This window comes from Chlamydomonas reinhardtii, chromosome 17 (assembly GCF_000002595.2).
Source record: "Chlamydomonas reinhardtii strain CC-503 cw92 mt+ chromosome 17, whole genome shotgun sequence".
NCBI lineage: Eukaryota > Viridiplantae > Chlorophyta > Chlorophyceae > Chlamydomonadales > Chlamydomonadaceae > Chlamydomonas > Chlamydomonas reinhardtii.
The window spans coordinates 1,878,339-1,897,566 of record NC_057020.1 but is presented as its reverse complement, the minus strand read 5'-3'; the positions used below and the strand labels follow the sequence as shown (position 1 = coordinate 1,897,566).

The window sequence follows — 19,228 nt, the reverse complement described above, 5'->3', positions numbered from 1 at the left end:
ACTAAATAGTCATGCCTGGATCACCCCTCGCCATGATTACAGCTGTACGGCGAGACTGGCGCGCAGTCCAGTGTGCTCCACGCCTTCGATGCGGCACTGGGGGTGCAACACGAGCAGGTGCGGGGCGGTCGGGGTTGGGGGCTTGGGTTAAAGCTTGCATTGGGGCTGGATGCCTGCATGCGGCTTTGGAGGGTGCGCACTGGGGTCGTACGGGGGCTTCTCAAGCCGCATGCGCGCATACAAGCGCCTTCCGCCGCCCTCTCCTGGACCTCGCAAAGGAAGCCTGCGAGCGCCTGCTCGCCCACCCCATCCATCCTATCCACCCTATCCACCCTATCCACCCTAACCACCCTATCCACCCTATCCACTCTACCCACCCTGCCCACCCACCCTACTTAGTACCTGCCTGCCCACGCACCCTACTCAGTACCTGCCTGCCCACCCTGCCCACCCTGCTAACCCTCCCCACCCCTCGCACGCGTACACCACGCAGGTGTGGCTGCGCGACTACCTGGGCACCATGGTTGCGCACATGCCGCCCCCGCACCGCGCCTTCCTGGCCGCACTGGCGGCAGCCAACAGCAACACCGGCACCGGCACCGGCACGGCGGGAAGCGGACAGCCGGCGGGGGCCAACGTGCGCACCTACGTGCTGGGCGCGGGCGGCGGTGCGGGCGGCGAGCTGCGAGACGCGTACAACGAGGCGGTGAGTTGCAGCACTGTGGGTCCCTGCCTGAGGCCTGTCTGTTGCAGAGCACATGCCGGTAACGCTGCGCGGGACATTCACACGCCCGTTGCTTGCACTATATCGCTATGTGTCATCAGACACAGCCGTGATTGCGAGCCACTGAGCGGCACGTCCGCGCCTTCCGCGGCCTTCCTAACGGCTTCTCCCTCATCCCGTGGCCGCGCCGCTCAATGCCTCCTACCCCACCCACCCATCAAGCACATGGTGCCTCACACGCCGCCAGCGCTTTGCCCATCTTGTTGCCATCCCTGGCCGCCGGTATGGAGTCAGTGCCACGTCACGCCGTACCCTCACACTCCACAATCTCAATACAGTTGCATTACGGCAGTCGTAAACTCATGCATTTGAACTCCTCCATCATCCTTTGCGCAGGTTGCCGAGATGGAGAAGTTCCGCTCGCAGCACAAGGCCTTCGCCTACAACTACATCGCCAAGTGGGCCAAGCGCGAGACCACCGGCACGGGCGGCTCCGACTTCATGCCGGCACTGGCCGGGTACAGGGACACCACACAGAAGCACTTGCTGGTGCCGCCGTGAATCCACGATGAAGGAGTGGTGTAGCAGGGAAACGCTGTAAAAGGGCTGGATGAGCTGGGGCTTTCCGTAGGGTGTGTGGGACTGACGCGCCGTTATGCTTCCTCCCACAAGTGGTGGACCAAGCCAGAAGTGGGCAGGAGTGTGGTAAGGACACACTTGCAGCGCTGTGACAAGGCGCAAATTATGGACGCGTACACATGACAATGGTGCCCTCCAAGACTTGCGGCGTCAGTGCCGCCGTGGGTAATGCTGTGGTGCATCCGTTCAATTGAGTGCATGGTCGGAGGCGCGAGCAGTAACACTGGCGAAGCCGCATACTCTGCTGGCACGCGCATGCGTGTGTAGATATGCTGCCGCAAGCGCAGCACTCCCATACTGGTAACGGGACTGTTGGTGCGGGGGCGACGCATGCCCATGCTTCATTTGCGCCTGGGCTGGTCGTAACCGCACAAGTTGTCACCTGAGACTGAGCTACTTGCTTCCCTTGCCCGGTCACGTCACCCCGTTCTGTTTAGCCGCCAGCCACGTCACTGCTTGTGAGTGTGACTGTCAGTCTATCAGCAGTCAGCAACTACGCTGTGGCCCCTGAACCATCCTCAGGCCCGCCGAAACACGCGTGTGTCCTTCCCTTTACACTCTATCTGTTGGTTGTCGGGACCATGGTGTCTTAGTGCCGCAGCCGCAGCCGTCGTGCCCGCCCGCGCGCGCGCGGTGCCGTTCCCAAACCTTGCATACCCGCGTTGCATGCCCGACTGCCTGGGTGCCGGAGCCCCTGTCCCGCATCAACCCATTGGCCGCTGCCTGCCTACTCGCCTAGCTCTAGCGCCGTCTAGCGCCAGCAATTTCTACTCCACCGCAACGCCCGCACAGCTGCCCAGGGCCCTTAACCCCGCACGTGCCTCCACAGTTCACCACCAAGACACCGGCCCCACACATGCCTGCAAACCCTGTAAGCCACGCTTCCTCTTCAGCCACCTGCACACCCACAGCCCAACCTGGCAGTCATTACTTCTGGCCGCCGTCCCCGAACGCCGAGTCGTAGTTGAGTGTGGTCTCCAGCTTCTTGGCGTCCGCCATCTTGCGCACCGCCTGCGGTTACGAGAAGGTATTGCATGTGTCAGGGCTGCTTGGAGACGCGTGTGACGTCACCCAGGGGGCAAGCCCGACTGTGCGACCCAAGCAGCAGGGTGCGTGCTCCAAACAAACGCTCACACGCGCGCACACGCGCGTTCGTTCTCTATGCGGTTCCACCTCTACCCTGCTCCCTGGACCACGTTACCGTCATTCGGCCCTCGCAGCTCCCCCCCTGCCCGCCTTCACTTGCCACCCCTTGCATCCCTCCCACCCACCCCAGCTCCCCACTCCACCCTGGAGGTGGCTGCGGGACTTCATGGACATCGGTAACAACACGCCTGCTGTATTACTGTTCCTGGCTACGCCTCGACATCTTAAACAATCATGAGTGTAGCCCCCTACCTTCATGAAGTCCTCCTGCACCACGTAATCGCGCTCGTCCCGGATGGCGAACATGCCCGCCTCCGTGCAGATGTTGCGCAGGTCGGCTCCGTTGAAGCCCTGCGGCGGGTGAACGTGTGTGGGTATGCGTGTGTGGTTGAGGTTTATGGGAGGAGTGGGTGATGAGCAGCACGTGAGGCAGCCTGGTCTCTCGCACAACCCGCAAGCGGTCAAGACACACAACTGGTCCGGACGCGAGGTGCAACACAGCGCCTCCCAGCCCATACGGCCGCCACCCACGTGCCCCGTCCCTTCCCTGCGCGGGCTCCCCCCCTTCCCCTCCCTCCCTCCTCCTCACCTCCGCCAGCTTGATGACGGACTCGTAGTCGATGTCGCCGTGCTTGGCCAGCTTGGAGGCGTGGATCTTCAGGATCTCCATGCTGTGGATGGGTGGCGGTGGTGGGTCGGTGGGTGGCGGTGGAGGGTGGTGGGGGCGTTGGGCGGGTTTGGGGTGGCGGACACGGGGCGTGCGGACATTGCAAAAGGAATACCCGTAGCAGTGTGTGGGGGAGTGCGCAAAGGTGTGAGGGCTTCGCGGCTCGGTGCGTACAGGCGAGAGTAGTTGGAGAAGATTCGGCGTGAAGCCTGGCCACTAGAACACACAGCCAAGGCCCCTACACTTCCCCCACGGGCTTGTGCTCGTGCCCACCACAGCCACCCTTCACACCAATAAGCACACATATGCACACGCACGGTGTCTGCCCTCTCTCCCCGTGCTTTCTTGATACGGCACACAAACACGCACATCACAGCCCGCTCCTCACCGCGCGTTCTCGTTGGGCAGGGGGATCTCAATCTTGCGGTCCAGGCGGCCGGGGCGCAGCAGCGCGGGGTCCAGCACGTCAGGCCTGTCCGGCGAGTGGGGCGGAGGAGCGTGCAGGGGGAGAGCGTGTGGGCAGGTGCGGAGCACCACAAACGAGGCGCTCGACATTGCCCCGCTCCCCTGCGCGCGGCCTCACCCACCCCAGAACTCCGCCCCTCTTCCTGTTTTCGTGCCCCCCCCCTCCACAAGCTCGCCCCTTTCCCCCGCCCCTCCAAACCTGCCCCCGCCACAAACACACACCTGTTTGTGGCCATGATCATCTTGACCTTGCCCACCACGTCGAAGCCGTCCAGCTGGCTGAGCAGCTCCATGAGCGTGCGCTGGATCTCGCGGTCGGCGCTGGTGCCCTCGCTGAAGCGCCGCCCGCCAATGGCGTCCACCTGCAGGGCGCGTTCATGTGTGAGAGATTGAGACGAGGGGGGGATGGACCGACACATGCACGCACGTGTGTGCAGGGGGATGGGTGCGTTTCTGTGGAGTGGTGCGGAGCGGTGTAAAGCGCAGTGCGAGTGTAATGAGGGAATGGGGTGCGTGCTCGGAGGGCGTACGGACGGGTAAGGCACGTTCAGCAGGGCGCGGGAATCTGGTGCCGACGATGATCTTTGCCTTCCACAGCGCCGTGCCCTAGGGTGCCGCGTGCCGCCCATGTGCACCCTAGCCCGTGCCGCCCCCTCACCTCGTCCATAAAGATGACGCAGGGCTGGTGCTCGCGCGCGTACCTGTGCGGTGCAGAGCACACGCACACACACACACGCACACGGGCACGCAAATGGCGGGCATAAGCGGCAATGTGTGTGTTGCCAGACGGGGCCGCAACCGCTGCGCCCCACTACCGTAACACACCCTCGCTTGCCCGCCCACACGCACCATCCTGCTCGCAACGCTGCACGCTTCCTCGGCTGCACGCTTCCCCGGCTAGCTTTGTAGCGCACCCGCCTGGCTTGCATGTGCAACGCATCGGCCGGACTCACCCGAACATTTCGCGGATGATGCGCGCCGACTCGCCAATGTACTTGTCTACGATGGCCGACGACACCACCTGCATTCCAGGGGTGAGAACGATAAGAAGTGGCGTCAACTAAAGAGTGGGCTGCACACCATCACCAACCTCGCGCCAACGCCCTTCCGCAGGTGTCGGCCCACAGCCCTTCACACACCCCGCCAAGCCCATCCCCAGCACTCGCGGGTTTGACTGACCTTGAGGAAGTTGGCGTCGATGTTGGAGGCGATGGCGCGAGCCAGAAGCGTCTTGCCCGTGCCTGACCACACACATATCAAAAGTCGGGTGGGAGGGCGCGGGTAAACCAAGGCGATACACGTGTCTTGGGCCCACTGTTCATATACACATACACACGCCGAATACTACCACAATGCCAACGTGTGGCTGATCCATCCATTCCCATCATTCCTCCTGCCCCCTGCCCCCAACACCACGCCTCGACGCCCCAGTGCCCGCCCGCCCCAAGCCCGGCGCCCTCCCCACCTGGCGGGCCGTACAGCAGCACTCCCTTGGGCGGCTTGATGCCCACGCGCAGGAAGAGCTCGGGGTTCATGAGCGGCAGCTCGATGGACTCGCGCAGCTCGCGGATCTGCTCGCTCAGGCCGCCGATGGAGCTGTAGTCCACCTTGCCGGGGTCCTCTTGGAGCATGTTGAACACAACCGGGTCCACCTGCACGACGCACATACACACACACATACATCCCGAGTCTTTTAATCACACTTTCAGAGCAGTCAGGAACATGAAGGAAAGCCCCGCCAGTCTCTATACACGCCATCCGTGCCCTGCAGCAACCCAGGCCCGCAAACAGCGGCGCCACCAACACCTTATGGCCGCGACGCCATGTGCGCGCTTCTATGCACTCCCTGTTCACACCTTTTCACGCAACGTCCAAAAGAGCTCGGACCAGCCGTTCCCCTACAGACGCACACTGCCAGTCCCTCCCGTCCCCTGTTGCGTCACGCCAAACCCCTGCCAGTCTGCCATGGACCCCCCCCCCCGGCGCCCCCGCCCCCACCTCGCGCGGCAGCATGCGCATGATGGTGAGGGTGGTCATATCCAGAGACACGCGCGTGCCCGCAGTCAGCTTGGTCTTGTCCACCTGAGAGCAGCGCGGTGCAAGTTTGCGTAAGTGCTGTGCACGTCCAAGGTCAGAGAAGCGTGCGGGCATGTGGTGTGCAGGATGGGGCGAACATGCGGGGGTATGTGGGGGTTTCGCAAGCCGCGCAGCAGATGCCTGCGGTGTCAGACCCGCGATCAACCAGCTGGCATCCGGCGAGTGTCCAGACTCCTCACTGACGATAGGGCAATAAACTTGGCACTCCACGCACAGCAACCAGGCAAATGACAAGCACACGACCCCTCACTGCACTTCCCGTCCCATACAGCGCCCCTCCCCCAAACATGCTTTCAGCATTCACCTTTGTCCGGACGCCCACCACGTAGCGTGGCCCGCTGCTGGCCTTAACAATGACTGCGCGAGCAGTGAAAGCATTCGAAAAAGTCAGGAGGACAACTGTAGGCCAGGTAGTGTGCTGTGATGCTGCTAGGAGCGGTCGAGAGTTGGCCAACAGGCTCCGTGTCTTGCTATATAAGCGCAAAGCACAGAGCAGGGTTGCGGCTGTTCGTGCCGTCCAAAGCTGTGCCCCATTGCAACGGTAGTGCACAGCCAACGCTGCTTGTGCAGCAGTGCGTGCCGGAGGTGCACGCTTGGCCCGTGCCCCGGCCACCCCACACCCTCTCCCCCGTCTGCCTGCCCAAACCCTGCACCCTGCAGGCCCGTCCACATTACCCGTCGCGTAGTCCCAATTGTGCCACCCAATACGTGGCCTCCAGCCCTAGACAACAAAGTACGTGTTGTCCGGGCCACTCACATCGCTCCTCATCCAGCTGCCGCAGCACCTCGCCAATAATCTGTCCCACGCTCTGTAGCGCCTTCAGGTCATCCTCCGTCTTGTCATACTCCTTCTTCAGGTCCTTGACGGACTCGCGGAGAGCCCGGACTTTAGTGTCGATCTCCTTGTGCTTAAGCAGCTTCTTACGGTAATCTGTGACTGCCGCCTCACGCTTCTCCGCCTCTGAGGACATGGCCGCTAGCTCCTTGCGCCCGCGAGGGCTTCAACCCAATTGTTAGAACGCTCTACCAGAAGGGGCCCCGCCGTGTATTTCGCGGCTACAGATCAAATGCTATATGATGCAATTACACGTAGAGAGGTTAGACGCCTGGTTGCTCAAGTCTTGCAGATCTCGCGCGGAATTGGGGGCAAGCCTTAGGAGCGCAGCAACCTATCTCTATATCTGCACAGTGAGTGTAAGCGCGTGTAACGCGGTGGCCGTGTGCACACCTGGGACATTGGCTGAGACGTGAGTGTGCCTCATGTCATGCCCACCTTGCACGACCGTCTCCGCCCCCCCCCCCCCCCCCCCCACCCCGCGCTGGTCACCGCCTGTTGTAAGTTGCATGATATCACCCAAACCCTTCTCCTTACGTTACCCAGCGTCCCTCATCACGTGCGGCGTGCCCAACCCCGCCTGCCCTTAAGCCTACACTCCGTTCCCTGCCTCCTTTTGCCCCTTGTCCCTGCTTGTCCCTCGCTAGCAGGCATTCACGTCCTGGCAGCAGGCCCCCCCCCCGACTCGCCAGGCATCAAGTGCTCAACCTAGCTGAGCGCAGGAGCAACATACATATCTCCAGCTTATCCAGCTGATTTAGTCATGTCCTTACAATGCGGTAGAAGCGCCCCAGCTGGCAGGCTGTTTCCGTGCGGCGTGCGCCTGACGCCATTACACCAGGCCCAGGCCTTCTAATGGTCTACCACTCTACCTGCGCGTACGCAAGCAGCTTCACTCTAACACCTGGCCTATGCGGCTATGCGCACGCATAATCACTTGCCACCATACTAGCGACCGCCACCCTGGCGGCCTAGCAGCGAGCGCAAGGCGCTCGCCTCTTCACCGCCTCCGCCCTCTCCACCCGAACGCGCAGCAACACAGCCCATCTCGTCAACCACGCTCACGGAATTGTCATTTTCTCGCGCAGGGGCTTTGAGCAGAGGCCACTCTCTACTTTCACGACACGATGTAGTCGCTCTCGTACATGCGCAGCTGGCAGTCGGCGCCGCCACTGACCAGGCCGCGCGCGTGCCCCGCCTCCGCGCCGCCCAGCCAGCCCAGCGCCAGAACCTTGTCGGTGTGGTGCGACAGCATGCCCAGCGGGATCTGCGTGCGACGGTGCGAGCGGCACACGGCAAGGATGCGTTCAACATAATGCGGTTGCCTGGCCGGGCCTGAGCGGGCAGCCCTGCCCAAGCACGCCTGCTCATCGGAGGACTCAGCAATGAGTCCTGCGGCACATATTCTGCACTTTGTCCGTAACATGCGCCTCCCTACCGATCGCCCCCCCCATCTGCTCCGTCGCCTCTTCCTTTTAAGCCAACTTTCTGCGTGCTCCCTGCATGCTCCCTCCCCAGCCCTCCCCGCCCTCCCCGCCCTTACCTGCGTGCGGATGTCCCACATCTTGATGGTGCCGTCGTGGCTGGCGCTGGCGATGTGGTGCTGGCTGCTGGGGCACCAGGCCACCGCCGTCACCCAGCCGCCGTGCGCGCCCTGCGTCGTCACCGCCAGCGCGTCGCTGCCGGCCTTGCCGCGCGTGTCCCACAGCCGCAGCGCGCGATCGGAGCAGCCGAAGGCCACCAGGGCGGGCGAGGCGGCGTGTGAGGCGATGCACAGCACCGCTTTGGAGCCGTTGTAGGTGTCCGCGGCGGCGCCGCTGGAGACGTCCCAGCGCCGCACCTGTGCACGAGTGCATGTGCGTGTGTGCGTGGTTCGTGAGAGAGGCTCGTGTGCGTGCGTACGTGAGTGAATGAGCTAGGTACGTCAAAATGATGGCGGTACCGCAGTAGCGGCGACTGTACGAAGCTGGGGCCGTTGCACGACCGTGTGAGGGTGCGATGTGACAGGACCCGCGCCCGCCAGAAGTGAGTGCGGGGCACATGTCCTGATATGCCTCACGCCCTTACCGAGTGGTCCCAGCCGCCGCTGAACAACGAGTTCTCAGCGGGCCACGCCACTGACGACACGCAGTGCAGGTGGCCACGAAGGTCAGCGCTAGGCTCCGCAATAGTCAACCCCCCGGCGCCCGCGGCCGCCGAGCCATTGGCTGTCCCCGTCTTGCGCTTCTTCTTGCTCGCCTCTGCCGTCCCCGCCGCCTCGTCCGCCTCCGCCGCCTCCGCCACCGCACGCCCTGCACCGGACACAAAGACACACACGGTGGCACCGAGGCAAGGTTCGGGCAGGGCACGCAAACCGCGCCAGTTCTGCAGCAACGTAGCGGTGAGGGGAGCTAATGGCCCGCACGCGCTCGCCTAGCCCTCTCTGCCTTTGCACGCCGATCCGATTTCCCCATTCTCCCAGGGCTCGCGCACATATCACCCCAACTCCTCCACAACAACCCCAACGCCCCTGCCCAAGTCGCCCACCCATCGGAGCTGCTCACCTCCCTCCCACACCAGAAGCTTCCCATCCCAGCCGCAGCTGGCGAAGCGGCGGCCGCTGGGGCTGGCCGCCACCGCCTCCACGCCGTCCTCGTGGCCGCGGTAGGTCGCCACCAGGCGGCAGCTGGGGCCGGCGTCCTCCTCCTCGGAGGAGGACTCCTACGGGGAAGAGTTCGTGGCTTGACAAGCTAAGCGTTGGCTATTGGCGGTAATGACACAGGACGGGGCGGGGTGCACACACGGTGGGGTCAAGGAACCCCATTGAGCTACGAGGCATAGGCCCCTGAAGGCAACACGCTGCCAGGCGTCTTGCCGTCACCGGCTCACACACCCTGCTATTCCCGCCGCCCACGTCGGAACCCACCAGTTGCCACATCTTGACCAGCCGGTCCTTCCCTGACGTCAGCAACAGGTCACCCTGAGCCGCGTGCGCAGAGGGAGGAAGGGCACATTTTCAGTGTGACAAGTGAGTTGGGTAAGCCAGGGCGGCGATCAACGCATCGCGGCCCGTGAATGGGCCCCCTGTCGCCCCACTTGTATCCCGCTCCTCCCCGTACCTGTGACTTAGGCAGGAAGCGCACGCAGTTGACACCGCCCGCGTGTGCCGACACTGACGCCACCGCTTCCAAGTCGCCTGCATGGGCATTACATCACGGATCAGCAGCAGCCTGGTGCCAGAGTCCCGGCACGCGCTCCCCTGCACGCTTACACGCGCCATTCTTGGCCAGACAGGCCCCTGAGTTATAGGCAAGGACGTGCGCCTTGTGTGCAGCGCCAGTCTTCAACCAAGACAGGACCCCAGAAAGCCACCCTCGTCAGCAACAAGCCACACTCGCTTGATCCTCCCGCATCCCTCCGTTCAACCCCTCCCCAACCCAGTGCCACAGCCCATGCCCCCATCCTCTCCCTGTTTGTTTCGGCGATGAACGCCCCTCACATCCAGTCACATGCACACACCGCCGCCGCGTCTTACCGTTCCACAGGCGCAGCAGTCCATCGTAGCTGCCCGACACAACCACGCCGCTGGGGGAGCCGCCCGAGGACGACGCCGGCGCGCACCGGGACCCGTCCACCGAGCTCACCCTGCCCGGTCAAACCACACATGGACGCGTGCAAATAGGATTAAGCTGTATTGCTGACACTCCTTGCTACCCACAGCGCAGGCGGCCTTTGCGAGTGCGTTCGACATCAGGGGTGGCGCGGGTTGTGAGAGCCACTGCGGGAGAACGTACCAGTCGTCGTGCGGGGTAGAGTTCTTCTGCTGCGGAGGAACAACCGCAGGAACGTATTCCACCTCTAGCGTGCTCTCCTGCGGGTTTACAGGCAACGGCTTTCAGCGATCCCCAAAGCACTTACAGGCCACACCATAGCTCGATCGATCACCGGACGCGGTATCCTGCAGCTTACTTCACACCGCGGCCCGTTTCACGGTTCGCCTCTATGGCTCCTGCTCCACTGTCTCACAATATGAAACAGATAACACACCCACCGCCGACAGGTTGTGCGCCAGCAGGTGTTGCTCCAGCGACTTGCGGACCAGCTCCCCGTCAATGAGGAAGTCGAAGGGCCGTGGCGGGTCTGCAGTGGGGTTTGCGGGCAGCCCGGCGCGCAGGAGGCGCAGGGTCGGTGGAGTGTCGTGGCGAGTCATGGAGCTATTGTTCGTGGCGTTACGGCCTCGTGGCTCGTGGTGTGGGCGCTGCTTGTTGTGCGCTGCGCACAGGTGCTGCGCGGGGTGCGTAGGCCTTGGTGCGCTCAGCTCTCAGACAAATCCGATCCCCAATAGCTGCCGTCACTCACCAAGCGCCAGCAAGTGGTTGATAATTTGAGAGAGGCCATAGCGTTTGAGGTCCGAGGGAACCGCCTGTGGAGGATAGGGACCAAGACGGAGGTTAGCGCCTGCGTGCCGTGCCAAACCCTTGTGGAACCCCGAGCGCCGACGAGAACCCTCCCCTGAAACAACCGAGCTCTCTCCCTCGCATGCCGTTGTCAAGTGTTGTGGGAGCTGAAACATGCTACTGTGTTAACGTTTGCGGCGGTTAACGGATGCACGCGACCGCCGTCGCCCCGGCGCGCCGTCAAGCATCGCGCCGTGCTCACCACTGGCGTCTCCGGCACTCTCAAATGCGCTGGAAGTTTTGTTACAAACTTCACAAGAACCTGAGTCTCTTCCGCCATCTTCGCGAGTGAAGCTTTCCAACTCGCTGCAAATTTTAGCGTGACGCTCAGCAAGTGAAGTTAGTCGTTCTTTTAACGAATATCAGGTAGTATAAGACCCAAACCAAACTAACAAGCACAGTAAATTCTTCCAAAACCTGGATGGGCCGATCGCGCCCAATTTCGGCTATTTCTCCTGAAAGAAGCCCGCCGACAGGCGGAGCACACACTATCTTGGCGTCCTTGCTATTGCAAATGAATTCAAGTTGAACACCGTTCTTTTGCCACTACCGTATCATGACATTCTTATGGCGGGCTCTGGTTTTCTAAACCATGGATACAATATCAATACTAAGCCAGAGACAAATAAGCAGAACAAGTTTCCGAACGATCGCTCAAGGCACGCGGTTGCAATCGGCGCGACGCTTTGACTGACTTCAACTGGCTTCGAGCACCTGGGCCGAGTCACAAATTAGATGTGGCAGTTCCAGGGTGTCCTCAATGCGGGTAGGTCGATAACCGGCCTGGGGGCATCACGAAGCGACCTTTGGCAAGTGCGGGTTACGCCGGCCTGTCCCTTGCCCCCTTGCCTTTCCGTCGCCCCAAGTCTCTCTTGGGCATCCTGGCTGTGTAGTTTACCTTGGCGACGTTGTGGCCAGTTCCATGTACTCTTGCATGTGCACCCGCAAGCAGCCCTCTCTTTAATACCTCGACACTGACCACCGCCGCCCAGCGCCCCGCGTTGCACTAGTCATGTTTGGCTTTGCGAGTGTCATAGGCAGCATGCACTACACAGCCAATTACCCAACGTCTGTGCCACCTTGCGGTTCCGGTTCGTGATGCAGTGAAGCTTGCCCTAGGCCACCAGACCAAACCATGGTAACATGGTATGCATCCGCCGTCGTGGTGCCGCTTGAGGGTTGGGACACGGCTACTCTTACACTCTCATGCCTAGCATCCAGGGGAGACGACACGTTCATGGCACAATTGCACACTGTTTCAATGTCGCAGGTGTGCAGATTTTGCTTGTGGTGTTCTGTGGCTGGTGCTTCTCGCGCTTCCGGCTGTTGGAACCCGACAAGTTCATGGTGCGTGCCTGGGAGGGATTAGGGGAGGGCGAGCAGGTGGGACGGGCCGCGCGCGGCCAGCCCCGCGTCAACAGTGCCGCGACCGCTGGCGCCCAGGCGATTGGCATTGCCGATACGCTGGTGCAGCGTGCCTGACTGTGCGGGCGGTTGTAGCATGGCCACTTCAATCGGTCGGCTGGCGTGCCTGCGGTGTAACCTGTAGACCTAGGGTGGATGCTGGCGTCCCCACGCCGCATGCCCAGCCTCCAGCAAGGACCCGGCCGTTTTCACATTTCCGGCAAATGCTGCGGCGCAGGGCCAAATCAACGTGCTGCTGCTGCGGGTGGGCTTCACCAGCCTCAACATATACCTGCTGGTGAGGGGTGGGCGTGCGGGGCGGGGCAGGAAGCCGCTGCTCTGGCCAGGCGTGCGCAGGGCGCGTGGCGCACCTGGCCCAATGGCCAGCGGTCAACCTGTCTTGGCAGTAGGTCGCGCAGCCCGGGAGTTGAGCTCAGCTGCCCTTACGCAAGAACTGAAGGATGTGTGCTTGCTTATGATCCGCAGGGCATCAAGCTAAATTTGAAGGATGCCGAGGCGTGGAGGTGGGTGGTGTAAATACAGCTTGGGGGAGAAGGTTTGTTGATAGCTGCCGCTTGCCGTGTAAGGAACCTGCGCCTTGGGGCTGACACTCGGGCGCATCCCCGTATGCCCATGCGCGGTTGCACCCTGTGCAATGGCTGCAGGTCGCTCGGCGCGTATGTTTTGTGGGTGACCATTGTACAGGTGAGGACGCGGCAAGTGCATTCACTACTGACAGCAGTCACTTGGCCGTCGTCTTAACTTGGCTGAACCAAGCTGGGAGCCGCCCGCACCCACCCGCATTATGCAGGCCGGCATTCTGGTCTACACCTGGGTATTCAACGGCCGCAACACCGGGGACGCGGGCCTGCTGAACCTAGTGCTCACGGTGCGTGCGCCGTGTGTATCCTGGCACCGACGCCAAGGCTACCTCGACAGAAGGCCGCTCTTACAATCCTGAACCGTGTCCAGCTCGGTACCGTTCCAGCCGCCGCCTTCCATTGTTGATGTTTGCTGCGCGCCGCATCTATCCTCTTGTTAACGCCCTGTCAACGCCCGGTGAATGCCCCTTCAGGCTAACAACACGGTCATTGTGGGCCTGCCGGTGATGAACGCCACATTCCCGGAAGTGGGCGGCCCGGTCGCGCTGCTCACGGGTGCGTGCATGGATTATACTGCGTACTGATATACACTGGGGATCGGCTAGATGCTTCGAAGAGGCGTTGCAGCGTGAAGTGGAGTGAGGGGCCGCGCTGGGCAGCCAGGGGTTCGGCTTGTGGTGGCGCTTGTGCTGCCACGGCAGAGCCACGGAGCTGACCGCTTCACATGTGTTCGCGCCACTGCAGCCTTCGTACTGTTCCTGCAAGTGATCCCTTTCAGCATCACCGCATTTGAGGTGGGCCCGCTTGAAGTGGGTTCCTGCATCATAGGTAGGGGCCTCATCACGGAGACATCGTATGACGCCATTTGTCCTGCCGCACCAAGCAACAATACATACGATGCTGTCTCCCATGAATCACCTGCTGTTCCTTCCTGGTTGCGCACTTGCAGGTTGAGAAATGGTTGGCGGCGGAGCACGCGCGCCAGCGACAAGCGGCAGAGGTGAGGAGGTTGCAAGGATGGGTACAGAGAAGTGTAGCGAAGCAGACAACAGGTGTGGTGTTTGGGGGGCTATGGAGCGCAACCTGGCAGGCGCTGCGCAACACAAGAGGTCAACGTGACACAGCTTCTACACACGCATACGCACAGATGCACATGACCATCGGACACTCAAGCACTGACGCACTCATTTTCGACGCGCCGCCATTGCGCAGCTGGCTGCAATGGCGCAGCCACCCGGCACGCCGCAGCGGCAGCTGTCCGGCCGCCTGGACGAGCAGCTGCCTCCCTACCGCCACTGCGACACCGAGTACAGCATGGGAGTGGGCACGCCCATAGACTCGCGAGACGCCTTGCGGCGCAACAACTCCATGCATGCCAGCGCCGGTGCCAGCGGCAAGGGAGCAGTGCTGGCTGTGGGGCTGCTGGTGGACAGCAAGTCGGCGTCAATGGAGCGGAAGGGCAGCGGTGCTGAGGTGGCGTTGCCCACGTCTAATGGAGGCGCAGCGCATGCTGCACCAGGGGGCCAGGTGAAGGGTGGAAGCGGGGCAGGTCGCAGCGCGCGCTACGGCGGCGGCGGAGGAGGAGGCGGCGCAGCGAGCCACTTCAGGCCGGCATGGCACGGGCGCAGCCCCATCAGCAGCTACAATGGCAGTATGCGTTCCGGCCCCCCCAGCGCCGTGGACGCGGTGCCAGGCAACAGCAATGGCAATGGCGCGGTAATGGCGGAGCAGCCGACGCTGGTGGCGGACGTGCCGGCCGCGACAGCCGCGGCGCTGCTGGAGCCCCGGACTATGGCGCAGGCAGCCCAGGCGGCCCAGCAGCAGGTCCCGCCGGCACGGCAGGCTGAGGCGCCTGCAGCGGATGTTGATGCACCGCCAAGCCCAGCAGCATCACCGCCGGCACCAGTCGCGCGCGTTGGCAGTGACGAGGCGCTGTCGCCCCGGGTTCCGGAGACGCCGCGGGACTGGCTGGATGGCGGCATTGCAGGGCCGGGGGCGGGGCCGGGGCCAGTTGGCGAGGGCACCGAGAGACCTTGCTCGGCACACGCTGTTTCGGCATCTTCGGGGGGAGCGGCGGCGAGCGCAAAGTCACAGACCCTGCTGACGCAGATGGCATATCCGGACATGCACGAGGGCTCGCACGAGGGCTCGCACGAGGGTCGCGACTCGCCGTCACGGCGGGGCTCGCCGTCACGGCGGGGCTCGCCGACCGATCGGGAGGACGTTGCCCTGCCCCTGGCCCCGGTGGCGTCACTCGCCCAGATAGCCGCTGTCTCTGGGGCTGGTGGCGTGCCCTCTAGCCACACACAGGCGCAGGGATGGGGCGACGCGGCTGTGCCTGGATCATTGCCATCACGGTCGGCCTTCGCCGCGGCCGCGGCCGCGCCTTTGTCGGCAGCAGAATTGGAGTATGCAGGCGCGACAGGCAGCCCAGCCGACCGCGCACCGCTACCTAGCTTCCGCTTCCCCGCGCCGCCAACAATCAACTTTGGCGCGGCGCAGCCCCGCGCCAACAGCGGCGCAGCCGCTGGCGTGCGGTCTCAGGCTGACACCACAATGGCAACGGCGCGGTCTGCTGACGTGTCAGCGCCGCAGCCGCCGTCTCGCTTGAGCGGCGGAGCGGCCATGCAGAGCGCGGTGCAGGGGATGCCGGCGGCGCCGTCAACCTGGGCCCCGGCCGGTGGCGCAGCGGGCGCTCGGGGTCACGTCGTGCCGGCGAGCGCGTCAGCGGCGGTGCCGCACCGCACAGCCGTTTCCACAACGGATGGCTCATTCGTGAGCAATGCGGGCGCATCCAGTGCAGCAGGAGCAACAGACGACATCCAGAGACGCTCCGTCCCCGTGCAGTGGCCACAAACGGAACTGCTGCCGCCGCACCCGCCTCTCCTAGCCCCCTCGCCTCACTCGCCGCATCTCCAGCAGTGGGCAGGCAGTCAGCCGGGCCACTCGACAGTGGTGGCCGGCCGCACCGCGAGCGGGGCCAAGAGCATCGACATCAGCACAGCCGGCAGCGGCGCTCTGGGCGCCGCCGGAAAGCGGTGGCTGAGCGGAATGCTGCGAAGTGGGGCCCTGGCGACCAATGACGGCGGCGCGCCGCCGTCCCCGCAACGGCCCTCGTCTCGGCTGCTCAACCCACTGGCAGTGGCGTGCCCCGACCTGCCTGTGCCTCAGTCGCTCACACTGGCCATGGCGCCCGACTCAGGTAAGGGATTGCCAGTGTCTGTCGCTTGCCGCGACACTACAATGCAGCTGTTTGTAAGCTGCAGTGCTGGAGGTGATGGAACCCGCATCCGTCCCATCCCATAGCGTTGGTCCACGCCACCTCGTGGCCTTGCAGGAGCGAACAACGTGGCAGCATACTCACGACACAGCAACAACGGCGGCGGCGGCGCCGCATTGCCGCTGTACCACCCACACGGAGCCGCGACCTCCCCGTGCGCAAGCGTGCGACCCTCGCTTGAGCGCCGCTCTCCCTCCACGCGCCCGCCGCCGCGTCTCGCGACCTCATCGAAGCGATTTCCCACCTCCAGCGACGCAGCTGAAACGGTTGCTGCAGCGGGCGCGGCGGCGCGGGCAGGCACAGGGCTGGTGGACCACGGGGCTCTTGCAGATGGTTACCTAGAGGCACCAGCACCATACGAGCTGCACCCTCGCTTTGGCCCGGATGCGGTTTCTGCAGCCGTTGAACCCGTGCCGTACGCGCCGCCGTCGGATCGAGCGCTGGTGCGTCCGCTTTCTGCTTGTCGTATAATGGTTAGACGCATACGGCGTAGTCCTTTAAGAATTTGCAGCTGTGGGAATTCTCACTTGGGAGACTAGGATAGCACAGGACTGCAATGCGCGGTGCGGCGTACCGAGACGCCCTGGATGGCTACCTGCAGTACCTCAACTCTTCGCCTTCGCGTCGCGCAGGTGCGCGCGGCGGCGGCTAGCATGGCGCGGCGGCACGGCGGGCTGGGGCCGGCCCTCGGCAAGTGGTTCAAGCAGTGGTGGGCGTCGCACAAGCGGGTGTTGGCCATCACGTGGATCGTGCTCAAGGTGAGAGCACTAGGGGAAGGTGCGGCTCCTGTGAGTGGGTGCTTTATTCGAGCCGTGTGAAGGCTCGGGCGCACGTGCTTCCGCGGCACGTGGGTCGCACGATTTTTCAGGTTGCTTGGGCCCTGCATTTCTTGCGGGCCATGAACGCTACGCCGCTGCTGTCCCCCGCTCACACCCTGAAAGCACAGCTGCTCGCTGCCATTAACGCCATACCCACCGCGCCCTGCACACACGTGCTCCTCACTCCGGTTCGCACAGAACCCGCTGCTGTGGTCGCTGCTGGTGGCGCTGGTGATCAACCTGTCGGGCCTGCGCGACTTCCTGTTCCCCGGCTCGCCTAGCTACCGGCCCGAGCTGGGCTGGGTGGCGGGCGCACTAGCCTGGACATCCGGCATCACCGTGCCCGTCAGCCTGTTCAGCAACGGCGTGTGGCTGTACGGCAAGACCTTCAGCCGGGAGACCTGGATGCGGGTGCGCTGGGTTGGGGGCCGCCGTTGGTTGAGATTTGGGACAATGGGTCGCCACAGTTGCAGTAGGAGCCTGCATACAGTAGCGGTTGTTGCGCTGAACGCTCCGCAACGAAGCGGTCTGGGTGGGGTACTTTTTGACGCTTGCTGAACGAACAATCCCTGCTGCCGCGCCCCGCCGCACTCCGCCAGGCAATCGGCATGCTGGCCTTCAAGCTGCTGGTGCTGGGGCCGCTGCAGCTGGCCTGCGCCGCCGTGTGTGGCATGTCCGCCCCCGCCGCCTTGAGCCTTCTGATGCTGGCGCTGTGCCCTGTGGTGGGTGCTTGCAATGCTACAGCCGAAAGGCTGGTGCTGATTCGCATGGATGCAACGCGGGCATGTTCCCTATCCTCATGGTGTGGCACTTGCTTCAATGCGTTTCCACCCATCCCACTATTCCGACATCCGTGCCACAGGCCAGCACGTCGTTCGTGATCTCCGCACAGTATGGCCATGGCGCAGATGTGGTGACGGCGGTGACCATGTTGGGGATCGTGCTGCTGGTGCCTGCGGTGCTGGTGGGGCTGACGCTGCCACGCGTGTGGGGACTCTACGACTTCACACTGAGCAGTGGCGCGGGTCTGTAAGCTAACGAGAGGTCGCCGCTGTCTGGCACTGTTGCCAGCCAGACCACGAATGAAGAGCTTGAGAAGGCGACTGTGGGTATCATGCAGGTTGTCCGTGTGCTTGTTCTTAATACTGGGTTAGACGGGGCGCACTGGCATGTATGGGGGTGCGATGGGACAGTGTTAAGGCAGGTTGGTAAGGTCCCGCAGGGTGCAGCTGATAAGCTGATTCCCAGACCCCAGAAGATGGCAAACAATTTGCAACGGCAGGGCAGGAGTGCGCGGCTGGTCGAACGCTGGAGTTACTGTACCGAAAAGTTGCTGGCTGGCGGGAAGTTTGCTGATGCGCGGTGAGTGCTTTGTTGCCCGCGTTGCCTCCATACTCCCAGTACCCTTCAGTAGGGCACAACCACCCCTGTGATCACCCTGAGGGCCCATACCCCTCACGCACCAGGGCCTATGGGGCATGCGCTAGTATTGCGCACCCCAGCACATGCTAGGAATCGATGCAATCGCCGTCCTGCGGCGGTGCCGGCAAACACGGGAAACACCACCTTCCACCGGTCGCCACCCAGGTCGGCCCACCACGTGCGCCCTGGGTCGCCCTGAGTCTTCCCATGTGTTTGTGCTTTAAGGATCTTTGCCTCTTGGGAAAGACGGTTCACAGCGTCACGTCTACGCGTAAGCGCTTGGGTGTTCACACGCGCATCGAGGTGGCGGACTTCGTGTTACCTGGCGCGCGTGGGGCTACATTGATCGCTTGTGTCCATACGTATTTGTATATCAATGGCTGAGGGTGCATAACTGTACACGTTCAATGATCGTGACGAAGTCGTCTCTGTCCCGCCTCTTTCTATTTTGAGCTTTCTTCATGTTGCTTTTATGATTGGAGTAAAGAAGTACAATCCCGCCGCTGGTTCAGTCAGGCCCACGTGGGTGCGCTCAAAAATTACAAGCGCGAAAATTACAAGCGCGCGCCCTTCATTTGAAGTTCATTTTGGCGCAGATTTTGATGGGGGTACTTACAGGGGCCTTCAATAGCGGATTATCAGCTCCCTTACAGGGGGTCGTCCGCCTCCCGGTTTCGCGATCGTGTCCCCGCC

At 63.0% G+C, this 19,228-nt stretch overlaps 4 protein-coding genes across 5 annotated transcripts in view; 2 read left to right on the top strand and 2 right to left on the bottom strand.

Annotated features, from left to right (window-relative positions):
* CHLRE_17g710200v5 (uncharacterized protein) overlaps positions 1-1,759 on the top strand; it is a 6,376-nt gene extending 4,617 nt beyond the window's left edge. For both annotated transcript variants that reach the window (XM_043072063.1, XM_043072064.1), the window contains exons 8-10: positions 43-117; positions 494-706; positions 1,121-1,759. In XM_043072063.1, coding sequence (XP_042914523.1) covers positions 43-117; positions 494-706; positions 1,121-1,285 — 453 coding nt within the window. In that variant the 3' untranslated portion in view covers positions 1,286-1,759. The remainder of the gene's footprint in view (positions 1-42; positions 118-493; positions 707-1,120) is intronic.
* A 144-nt stretch (positions 1,760-1,903) lies between these two features.
* On the bottom strand, positions 1,904-6,953 carry CHLRE_17g710150v5 (uncharacterized protein). Its single transcript, XM_001691626.2, has 12 exons — positions 6,496-6,953; positions 6,043-6,095; positions 5,640-5,723; positions 5,107-5,293; positions 4,821-4,882; positions 4,595-4,662; positions 4,300-4,342; positions 3,864-4,003; positions 3,565-3,648; positions 3,099-3,180; positions 2,762-2,860; positions 1,904-2,374 (listed from the first exon to the last, which is right to left on the bottom strand). Exons 1-12 carry the CDS (start codon positions 6,707-6,709, stop codon positions 2,291-2,293), a joined length of 1,200 nt encoding a protein of 399 aa, XP_001691678.1. The 5' UTR covers positions 6,710-6,953; the 3' UTR covers positions 1,904-2,290.
* Positions 6,954-7,330: 377 nt separating this feature from the next.
* Positions 7,331-11,353, bottom strand: CHLRE_17g710100v5 (uncharacterized protein). Its single transcript, XM_043072062.1, has 11 exons — positions 11,212-11,353; positions 10,912-10,975; positions 10,604-10,692; positions 10,347-10,423; positions 10,088-10,197; positions 9,672-9,748; positions 9,479-9,532; positions 9,117-9,273; positions 8,641-8,864; positions 8,117-8,413; positions 7,331-7,840 (listed from the first exon to the last, which is right to left on the bottom strand). Exons 1-11 carry the CDS (start codon positions 11,287-11,289, stop codon positions 7,691-7,693), a joined length of 1,377 nt encoding a protein of 458 aa, XP_042914521.1. The 5' UTR covers positions 11,290-11,353; the 3' UTR covers positions 7,331-7,690.
* Positions 11,354-11,453: 100 nt separating this feature from the next.
* On the top strand, positions 11,454-18,639 carry CHLRE_17g710050v5 (uncharacterized protein). Its single transcript, XM_043072061.1, has 15 exons — positions 11,454-11,775; positions 12,280-12,356; positions 12,652-12,711; positions 12,900-12,937; positions 13,079-13,118; positions 13,225-13,302; positions 13,489-13,570; positions 13,760-13,809; positions 13,965-14,015; positions 14,228-16,217; positions 16,353-16,738; positions 16,928-17,053; positions 17,312-17,524; positions 17,713-17,835; positions 17,976-18,639. The coding sequence occupies exons 1-15, from the start codon at positions 11,745-11,747 to the stop codon at positions 18,144-18,146; spliced, it is 3,516 nt and encodes a 1,171-aa protein (XP_042914520.1). The 5' UTR covers positions 11,454-11,744; the 3' UTR covers positions 18,147-18,639.
* The last annotated feature ends 589 nt before the right edge of the window (positions 18,640-19,228 follow it).

Bases quoted from the DNA above. Each gene is read 5' to 3' on its own strand.
- CHLRE_17g710150v5 (XM_001691626.2), bottom strand. From the start codon at position 6,709: ATGTCCTCAGAGGCGGAGAAGCGTGAGGCGGCAGTCACAGATTACCGT. The intron at 5,294-5,639 runs GTGGGGGCGGGG...TGCGTCGTGCAG, and splicing joins TGCGCATGCTGCCGCGCGAG to GTGGACCCGGTTGTGTTCAA. The intron at 3,649-3,863 runs GTGTGTGTTTGT...CTCGCCGGACAG, and splicing joins ATGATCATGGCCACAAACAG to GCCTGACGTGCTGGACCCCG.
- CHLRE_17g710100v5 (XM_043072062.1), bottom strand. From the start codon at position 11,289: ATGGCGGAAGAGACTCAGGTTCTTGTGAAGTTTGTAACAAAACTTCCA. The intron at 10,693-10,911 runs GTGAGTGACGGC...ACCCCACTGCAG, and splicing joins CAACCACTTGCTGGCGCTTG to ACCCGCCACGGCCCTTCGAC. The intron at 8,865-9,116 runs GTGAGCAGCTCC...TGTCCGGTGCAG, and splicing joins GCTTCTGGTGTGGGAGGGAG to GGCGTGCGGTGGCGGAGGCG.
- CHLRE_17g710050v5 (XM_043072061.1), top strand. From the start codon at position 11,745: ATGTGGCAGTTCCAGGGTGTCCTCAATGCGG. The intron at 12,712-12,899 runs GTGAGGGGTGGG...TATGATCCGCAG, and splicing joins GCCTCAACATATACCTGCTG to GGCATCAAGCTAAATTTGAA. The intron at 13,303-13,488 runs GTGCGTGCGCCG...ATGCCCCTTCAG, and splicing joins TGCTGAACCTAGTGCTCACG to GCTAACAACACGGTCATTGT.